This window comes from Convolutriloba macropyga, chromosome 4, assembly GCF_964194025.1.
Source record: "Convolutriloba macropyga chromosome 4, txConMacr16.3, whole genome shotgun sequence".
Lineage (NCBI taxonomy): Eukaryota > Metazoa > Xenacoelomorpha > Acoela > Convolutidae > Convolutriloba > Convolutriloba macropyga.
In genome coordinates, this window is record NC_134471.1 from 2,548,574 (window position 1) to 2,558,910 (window position 10,337).

Sequence of the window (10,337 nt, forward strand, 5' to 3'; positions counted from 1 at the left end):
CCTAACATTTTTAAATGCTTGTGAAGTGAAATTTACTAATTTTCGATATTTTTTAAAGTTTTAAAAATCTCAAAATTCTATAAAATTAGTTGAAATCTGTAATTTCTGTAAAGAATGGAATTTTTGAATGAAAAAAGAGTTTTATTTAAAACTTTTTATGTAAAAAGTAGATCAAAAGCTTTGGAGAATTATATGGCCTTGTTTTTTCGTCCTCGCACGGCTCGATAGTGGTTTTAAACATTTGGTTGTTTCTCACTCTGCATTATTGGCTAAAGCAGAGACGCTATTGTGCGTATTTTTATTGTATTGCTCTGTTAAATATTGAACAGCTGAAGAAAATTGCTGGCACGGTCGACCTTGGTTGGTCCTGGCCTTCATTTTATACTAAGCAATATTAGTACGATTGAGCACAGGCGAATAAATATAAAGCCGCGTGGCGTATATTTAGCTCTTATTTGTTTCTAGTGGAAACCTTTCAACGCTCTTTGTTGACGAGACCAGTACGCTTGCTATCAAGGCACTGTATTTGTTAAAATACGCTGCAATAAAGACTGGCCAGTGTTTTACATAAGAGGTTTAAGGCGGAGCACTGTTTTGTTATTACTATTAGAGCTAGTATTATTATTGAGACTCGTGAAGTTAAACACCTTTCTTGCTGAATAGAATTGAACTGGGGGCTTAATTGGCTCTTTTACAGTTGTATTGTTTTGCGTCAAGTAAACTGTTAGTGTCTGCGTTTTCAAAACCAGTTTTGTCTCTAAAACGAAACGTGTATTCGCAAGCAATTTTTGCATATTAGTCGTAACTGAACGAGCCGTTGTTTTTGAATATTCTTGATTCTGATTAGAAACCCGCTCAAGCGAACCAAGTGCTTACTTTCTTCATAATTGCACTTTCTAACCATTCAGTTTTGGCTGTTTTATTAAGGCATCTTGGTCTCTTTACTTAAGCCAGGGTTGCATAATCGCCATGTCTTCGCAAGTCAAAATCAAATATTTCAACACGAGAGGCCGCGCAGAGCTGAGTCGAATGCTTATGTCGTATGGAGGGCAAACGTTCGAAGATTCGCGAGTTGAATTTGCGGATTGGGGCCAGCACAAGGACTCTACTCCTATTGGATCAATGCCCGTTATCACTTTGGAGAATGGAAACGAATACTCTCAGGGAACTGCTATCGCAAGGTAACTACATTTATTGACCAAATTTTAGTTACTCTGACCCTAATCTGTAGCATATTTCGCGAATATTTGAGTGTTCGCACTTGAAAACGCGCGGCATGGTTTTTTTGGTAATAACTGTTATATAGGCATCCTGAACGCAACCTGACCCTTGAGCTCCTGTTTGCTGGATTTTTAATTGCTCTCGAACAAAACTTTGTGTCTTTTTTATACACATTTTTGCTTGCACGATTTGAGGCTTTGTTCTGAGAACTAATTCTTCTCTCTCAAGTGACTGTTTCACGCTTGAATTTTGCGTAATCGCAAATGCTTTCATTCCGAAAAAAGTTTGTTCATAACATAAAGACGATTTTTAGCGCTGAAGCTGCCAAGACGTTAGAGCTTAGGGATTAAGATGTCAAACTGTTGATCCGGAGGTTACTGTTTCGAACCCTTCTGGTGATTTTGGTCACGCCGAAACAGGAAGTGGAGCGAAAAACCGGCTGGTTTTGCGGCGTGAAATTTTTCGCTCTAATTTTAACGTAGAGTGAAAATACGGTGTTGTTTGAAAATTTCGCTTTCTCGCTAGTGGTTTCTTGTTCACATAAGGCAATTTCACTTGATTTTTAATGGTTTTTCGATATTTTTGGTCGGATTTTTTTTTCTAAATGGTTTTCCCAATCCATTCATAGTTTATTGTAGGCCTAGTTTTTTGTTTGAACCAAATTTCCTTTTCTCGCTAGTGGTTTCTTGTTCACGTGCGGCATTTTGACATTGATTTTCTGTTTTTTTCTGCTCTGATTGTTTTAGAAATGGTTTTCCCAATGCACTCATAGTCCGTGCTAGGTCTAGTTTTTTGTTTAGTCAATGAAAATTTTTTTGAATTGTACGTCAGGACTTGTCCTGCTATGTTTTTTTATTTCGTCAAGATTTTTGTTACGACCATATGACGTCACAACCACTTCAAATCTGCTTTTTGTTCATTCTTTCATGCAATTTCAACTGAAGTTCGTGCGTGACGTCAGTTTTTGCTCTTAGTAGAGCAAATTTTTTTGTTCATTCGCTTGATTAAATTTTGGTCACACGTGACTTAGCTCACTCTCAAAAATGACTTCCTCACTTTGAAATTGACTTTTATTTACTTTAATTCAAAGAGATAAGATCAAATGGGAGTGTGTCACTCTGATTGAAGGGTATTTGAGAGCAGCTAATAGAGACAGGAAAAATTCATACAGATTTTTAATTAAAATATAACATATCAGCCTTCAATGAAAAGACAAATTTTTTTGGTCTGTCTTTTTTACTGTTTTTTTAGACTGCAGATCTACGAAGCTATTTCGGCTATTATCTGGCATTCTGCCATCTATGTTTTGTCTTCACTGTAATACCGCCACCACCATTAGTATAGTCAGCATAGATCATATATCCACGCCCCATAAACTTATTAGAATATCATTGGAAGCTGTCTTACGAACAAAAAAACAATTTAAAGTTGAACTAATTGATATACGAGACTGAATTTGTAAGTAACGGTCACTCTTGGGCTTTCGTATTATCTACGTTAATGATCTTCCTAATCCAGCACTAAAAAGCTAAGCGTGAAACTTATCCCAATTTTCTAAAAGGTTTTACGCCAATCGAATAGATGCAAAAAGTGATGCAAAGGGAAAAAATGAACTGGAATAATAGCAAAGTTGCCAAAAGGTCGGGCAAATGAGAGATTCCACAAGGCGTGGAAAGCATACGACTTTCTGATGGCAAACATTTCAGAGCCGTAGTATGGAACTACATGCATATACTTGCTTTATTTATTACGGGTAATCTCATTCGATACTCAGATCTGGAAGTCAAATAAATCAGAAACGAAAGATGTTGAAGTTAAAGAAAAGAGTAACAGCGTTGATAATGAATTCATGAGATAATAGATACAAGAAAAGGATGCATAAACCCTCTCATTGTCGATGCATTTTGAGCGTCATCGTTGAGAAGACAGACATAGTTGAAAAGCTGAGAAGACAGGCAATCCACGAGCTTGATAAAAGTAACTGGAATTACTTTTTGAAGAGCTACACTGTCAACGACCTTGTCGACTTCCTAGACTTTTATGTCACTCTGGAACCTGCAGTAGTCACCAGACGATACGTTCAATAAAGAGAATGGACCCATGCAATAGCACAAAGCCTTGCCTACTACTACAAAACATTACCATACAAATATCAGGGGCTATCGTGAGGCTATATGAAAGAGCCCATTAACAAGATTGTACATTTGCCCAACGAACCGAGAAATAATGCACTTTCGTAATTGATTTTAAAAATAAACTGATAACACGATTCGTGAAATCTTGATTCACTTCATAAAGCTTAAATTTTGCAAATTTTTTGAATGATCTGGAACTAAATCTGGACAAATGTTTAGCTGCTGTATTGTTTCAGGTACTTTGCGTCCAAATACGACCTGTTAGGAAAATCGGATGAAGAGAGATTGCATGCGGACATGGTGGTAGACACTATCAGAAGCGACATGTGGCCTGAATTTGTCAAGGTACATCTAATGAGTACTGGGAGCTTTTCCGTTTGTGGCCTCTTATTATTGGCACCCTCTAGATGCACGTGCCATATTTTTACATAATGATTAACTATATAATTCCAGGTGCTCTGTAACTAGGGGGTGCATAAAGTACTGGGAGAGCAAAAGGAAAAGATCTGATTACTGTAATGGCAAAGCAAAATTTAACTTAATTTACATATGCACATGAATGTCCGTAAATACGACTGTACTGGCTTTGTTGGATAGTTGAGTTATAGGACACTTGAGTTATTGGACACTTTGTCATGTACATCTGTGAATTAGGTTTATTAGACTGCTCCAGAAGTTTCATGTATCTTTAACTGATCTCGTTGTTTTTTTATGATTACTCAAATGTAAATACGGCCCCGGGTCTTGAAAAATAGTAAGCCGAAATACAGTCAAAATTTGTCAAGCTACAGATCAGCAGTCAGAAAATTCAGTCTTAAACTGAATTCTCTTTGACAAGAAATAAAAGCTGTCGGCTGTGCTCTGAAGTAAATTCCTTGCCGCTCAGGCCCTGTTCAACAAATCCTTGAAGAATAATTTGTAGAACAAAAGATATTTCATTTAGTAATTAATTAATTCATTCGACGAGAAACATTACTTAACAATTTTAGAGTACCAAATTATCTAGCCACAAAGTCATATTACATGCAAACAGGAGTGTAGACAGCTTGTTAACTTGTTTTAACTGCCAGAATTTGAAACCATTTCTCGTGATGCCAACGCTATTCAGATAACTATTTTCACGCTCATATTTTTCGCACGCAGTTAAAGGTTTATTTAAATTTGACTTAACTTTTTTTCTTATGGAACCCCAATATCAAAAAATACTTCTGCGGAAACATACTCCGGTTTCCTTGAAGAGAATTTGCTTATCATTGTTATCGCTGATTTTACCGAAGATTTTAAAAATCGAGTTATCGCGATATTTTTTGACAAACGCGATTTTAAATTAGTAGTGTGGGAAATTAAGAGAGACGCATCTTGGTTCAACAGCACTGTAATTTCGGCTAATTTTTTGAAAGTGAGGACCGCACTTGAAATTTTATTATAATATTCTTTTAGGGGATTACTGCCGTAAATCCAGTATTGCATTTCTTATCATAATTCTTTTTTTATTTTCCTCGATTTTTCTACTTTCGTCTACCTTTTTATTACGGGAACCGTTCTCAAGTTTTCATTTCAATTGTCGATTGTAATGTGCACAGAGTACGGACTTTGAAGAGGAAAAGAAAGTGAGCTGACAGTGTCTGCACTGTACACAGAGCGAGACTTAATTGTGAGCTTAAACTTAATTATTAGTAATAAATCGGTGCTAAATTAAATTTCCCTCGCATGATTTATATAAAACCCAATTGCTTCCAGTTAGCTGTCGCTATTCAGAACATTTTTAGTAATATAGATTGCAATTATATTCATTTCGCTAGCCCCCCCCCCAAAAAAAACAGACATTATCTCAACAGTTATCAGTGCTATTGCTTCCAACAAAACAGAACTAATTGTGTTCCTTACAAACGTGCCTTTGCTGTATGTGCCCAAAAAAACTTTAGACAAAAGACCGTGAATTTTATAAATTTAGAGATCCCATGATCTATGGCTATGATATTGATTTGGTCGATTTCGAAACTGCTCTTGTTTTTTCCAGAGTAATAGCTTTAAATTTTGTTAAGTGCCCTCAACCCTCCCAAATCGTTCCCTTTAAGTTTCTTCAGTGCCGTTTTAAAATTTATAAATGACTAAGATGACCACTAACGCCCGATAAAAGTAAAACCCTCTAAGTCTTACTGCACTCGGAGACCACTTTGCAAACCAAGATCCTCAAGAAATTCACGTTCAAGTTGGAACAATTACGATTTGACCCGAAAACAGGCGGCACCAAAATTTTACTGGTGAATCTCCCAACAAAGGCTCAGCGTGCCTACCCAATCCCTCATCTGCCAGAAGTTACTGCGTTAGAGCTTGCTTCCCGGAGCCTCAGATGAGTACACACGCCCTCTTCAACGGAAAAACAACTGCACGAGCAGCCAGTTTACAAGCTGCGGAAGATGAAAAGAATGAACAAGTGAAGCGGTGTTTCATTAAAACCCTGCCTGGTTGGCTTAGATCAAAATTAAGTGAGCAAACAGCAACCACGCCAGTACTTTTGCCCGACTGGCGTAATAATGGAGCGCCAGTTTTAATGGAGCACCAGCACTTCTGCCGACAATTGATGACAATTAGAGGCATTTGCAGAAAAGGGCGATTATCCTGAGGGTTTATTTAATTAAATTAGCTATACAGTGTGCTTTCTAAATCAGACACAGGACTCGCTTGATAAAAAAGCTACAAACAATTGACGACCTCATTACAGCAGTACAGATGGAAGCAACAACCCAATACCATCCTCGAGAGATATAACGTATGCCCCCAACGATCCTTTAGTAGACTAGAGCAATTCCAAGCAGCCTCCTTCGTGCCTGGAAATAATCATGCGAGCTAAAGTTATTGAAACTTTACTTAAACAATTTAAGAATTTTAAATTAACCAGATACCGTCATATTACACTGCTTTTTGATGCTCGTTTTTAGCGGTTTTACGTGATGACCGCAGTTCGATCCATCAATAATTGAAGTAATTGGAGACGTAGAAAAGCATTAGTTTGATATTCATCTTGAATTTTAATGCAGCTTGGTACACAACGTTGATAGGTTTACAAAATGGTTGCCACGGACATACATATTGCTATGCATTACTCATCTACCTTAAAAGGAATATGCTTCGAAAGCAGAAACTGATAATTGGAAGTGACGATAAAGTTTTGGGATTCATTAATATACGTTGATAATGTAATAAAGGTAAGTTGATCTGCTACCGGGAGATTCTTGTTCTGCAAGACAATCTGTTCAGTTTTATATTCCCAACGTTGATTTCTCATGTTTCCATTACCGCTGGAAAATTTTCAATAGCTGAAGGGGAACCGTGTTAGTCTGCAAAATTGAACGACTAAATAATTAAATAGCTATACCAATTTTGAGTCATTTTAATCTACTATTCGAAGTGCAAAGACAACTCTATTTGGTATTCGGATCAATGTGTTGAATACGGAATGGTTTTCAATAGCTTTCAAACCAAGAATAAGCGAAAGCAAAGCAACAGTTTTTCAACCCACACGTTATATATTGCTTTAAACATAATGAGTGAAGCTTTGCTTCAGATTTAAAAAAATACAGAATAGGGAATCTCGACAGTGATATAGACCTCCGGAGTGGTGGTGGTGGTGGTGGTGGTGGGGGGGGGGGGTCTTTGTCGGATCTTTCCTATTATAGCCCCTAATGGGTGGAGCTGTAATGGGAAAGACCCGATTTGTCTTCAGTGACTTAAGATTTGCTTTAATTGATATGTTCCACGTGCCTTGTAGCATTTGTTTCCTTGATTGCAGTGATTTGGTCGGATTATGATTCAATGTTACAAGAAAAGGCTGTTTGGAATTTTTAGCAGAAAATCAGCAGCAAGAATTATTGGCTCTTTCCCATTATAGCCCCCCCCCCCCCCCCCCAAAGTATAGCCCCCATTATGGTTTAATAACCATGATGTGGAGTTATAATGGGAAATACCCGAATTATCGATGTCGATAACTAGCCTACTGTGTAGGTCAGGGAACCTGCTCAGCAGATGTTTGATCCAGTTTTGTTATAGTTCAACGTCTCCATACCTCACCTGAGGTCGGGCACCCTTACACACATTAATTATATGACCGAATTTTCATTTTAAACGTAACAATTTTATCTAGGTTGTGATGGCTAGTGATGCTGCGCAAAAGGAGCAGCTCAAAAAAGAGGCTAGAGAGAAATGGAACTTCTGGCTTGGCAAATTGGAGGCCAAATTTGTCAGAGGCACCGACACTTTCTTGGGTAACACCAATAACAATAGCATTTTCTGACAATGTCATGTACCCCCACCCCCCGATTGACGTATATCACACACTTTGACGTTTTAACGTTAATTGAGATTCAAAAATTTTGTTGAAGCGTGAGAAACGCAATTTGCGTTATAGATTTTTCATGTAATGTTTACATGTAGTATGTAGTAAATATCTATTCAGTAATACGTGTCTATCCGTTATCGATTTTAGCAAACATGCGGTATTTAAGAGTTTTAGTTTGTTACTGTTCACAGCCAGTGGCTTCTCCTGGGCGGACGTAGCGCTGTTCAACGTCGTCAACGACATCTTCCCGCTAGCTGACATGACGTCACTCGATACCTCAGTGACTCCTAAGCTGAACTCGATTGTGGAGATGGTGAGGAAAGAACCCAAAATAGCGGCGTGGGTTGCTAAGAGACCTGTGACCATTATGTAGACCCAGAATATCTGTTTCTTAACTCGTAATGATTTCGCTTCTGGTAACTGAACAGTGACTGTATCGCTGTATGATGTGAATGAAATTTTAATTGTAAAAAAGACGCCCGAAGGGTGAAATCATTGGTTTGACAACAAAATTTAATTTAAAATATTGTCCATTCACTTTTTCAAAGGTTAATTAATGTTTGGATGTTTAGAAAACTTGAATGAAGATACGATTAACTGACAAATTGATTTACGCGAAGTTTTTAACTAGAATATTTATAATAAAAACCACACATTGACCAGCTGTAGAAAGGTGCTTTTTAAACAAATCATCATTGGCAAATTTCCAACACATTTCGCCATCGAAAGATTCCCGACCTCAAAAAAATGGCTGGCGGGATGGTGATTAAAAAACAAATAAGATTTTGCGATATTGTGATGGTGATTTTTGCTGGTCTTTTTGTCTGAATTTATTGAAGCGTTTATAAGCGTTGAGATTGCCCATGATACCAGACTGCGGTTTGCCAATGTTTTTCAGGTAATTGGGCAACAGGGATGTTGAACTGTAATGTAAGGGTGATTAAATAACTTGCCGGAGCCATTAAAATGTTGACAGTAAAGAGGTTCTTTAAAGTGCTGGCGGCTTGCAAATTGAGTGGAACAGCAACTTATTTTCTGGAAATAATAAAATATGGCGAAAAATCTTTCTCTAAAAAGCGGCCGAGAGGAATAAATGACCATGTCACATTGAATTATCGGGTTCAAAGAAAGTTATAAACATAGGTTTTCGAGAGCGCATCATGAAAGTGTTCCATTGAACAAAGTTGAGACCATTTATCTCCTATTTGTACGTTTAAAACCGAACGAACATGAATCAAGTGGCAGGCAGCTCTCTTAGAGCCTTACTAGTTTATGTATTATTCACAGCAACTGTTTTTGATACATCCCCAACCCCTATTTCACCCGCCTCCCAATCACCGCCATTCCACGCGTATCGCAGCGCGCTCGAACACCCCCCCCCCCCCGCATGGCTGACCCTACACCCCTTCAATTAAGCTCAAAAAGGCAGCAGCCTTAAACCGTAGCTATCTACTGACGAAGCTAACCGCTCGGCAGTCGGTTGAGAGCAATTTGCCCGATGTTAGTCGGTTGATTTTTGAGAGTTATCAGCTGCTATGTTTAGCTCTTCCCTTTGGTGGACCAAACTGATGAGATTTTCCCAATGAAGTGTGTTTATTTCTCACTCAGTTTGAAATCGGAAATGTATGACAACCCAATATTGTAAGATTTAATTGGCTACCAGCGAAGACATTGAAAATGTTAATTCTTAGTCTTGTGTTTTTAAAAAAAATGTCGCTTGAGTCATTTTCATTAAGCCATGCGCAATATTCTAATATTTTCCATGAATTTTGAAAATTTTCCAAATTCTGTACTTGTAAAGGTCAAATAAAGTTCTCTCAAAGACTTCACGAGCAGTACACTTATTATGATGCATCTAGTGATTTTTGAAATGCATGAAATTTTTGCAGCTGGCGCGGACTTTAATTTTGACCATCGAAAATTTTTCGTTCGAAATAAACTTCATTGTGAATAGTTTTTTGTTCCGATAATTAGATTTTTAAAACAATCAGCTAATGGCGTAACAAATAAAACTGTCTATTTAAATAAACCTCTCTTTGGGGGTGTTTCTTGTTAATATTCTGCACATTAAGGTGAATGAAACATATTATACCACCCTAACGTTGTGTTTTTAGTTAAATAGCATTTTATTGTCTTGCGCAAATGCTGTTTCAACGTTTTAATTTTAAGACAAATTTTTCATTGATATTGCTCAGAAGTCAAATTTTTTCATGAGCAGCTAAAAAATTTATGCCACTGTCTAACAGAGCGATATATTTGCCGACAAATAAAGAAATATGAGACTGAAGAACCACTAATTGTAGAACCTACATTTGGCTTTGAAGTACTCAATTTTACCCGAAGTTTCGCAAACCGTGCTATAAATTCACAGCTTCTGACAGTAAAGTACTGTGTCGCAACCTCAAAACAGTCCCAAAACTTTCCGACATCCAAGGTTGCCGCTTAGCATTTAAAAGTTCTCCTCTTAAATCTGAAAAATAGAAACAGAATTTTGGTGATGAGCTAATTCTAATAATTATTTAAGTGTTTGTTTTCAATTTAGGTCACTTTCAAATTAAATTAATTCAAGGTTCTAAATTAAAATTAAAGTTTTTCAAATTAAGGTCTACATTGCTGTAGATAGTTGGTCCCAAGATGTCTTT

General features: G+C 37.3%; 1 protein-coding gene across 1 annotated transcript; it reads left to right on the forward strand.

The window, feature by feature from the left end:
* The first annotated feature begins 234 nt into the window (after positions 1-234).
* LOC142337410 (glutathione S-transferase 3-like) lies at positions 235-8,242 on the forward strand. Its single transcript, XM_075386589.1, has 4 exons — positions 235-1,181; positions 3,593-3,701; positions 7,501-7,621; positions 7,887-8,242. Exons 1-4 carry the CDS (start codon positions 970-972, stop codon positions 8,066-8,068), a joined length of 624 nt encoding a protein of 207 aa, XP_075242704.1. The 5' UTR covers positions 235-969; the 3' UTR covers positions 8,069-8,242.
* Positions 8,243-10,337: the final 2,095 nt, after the last annotated feature.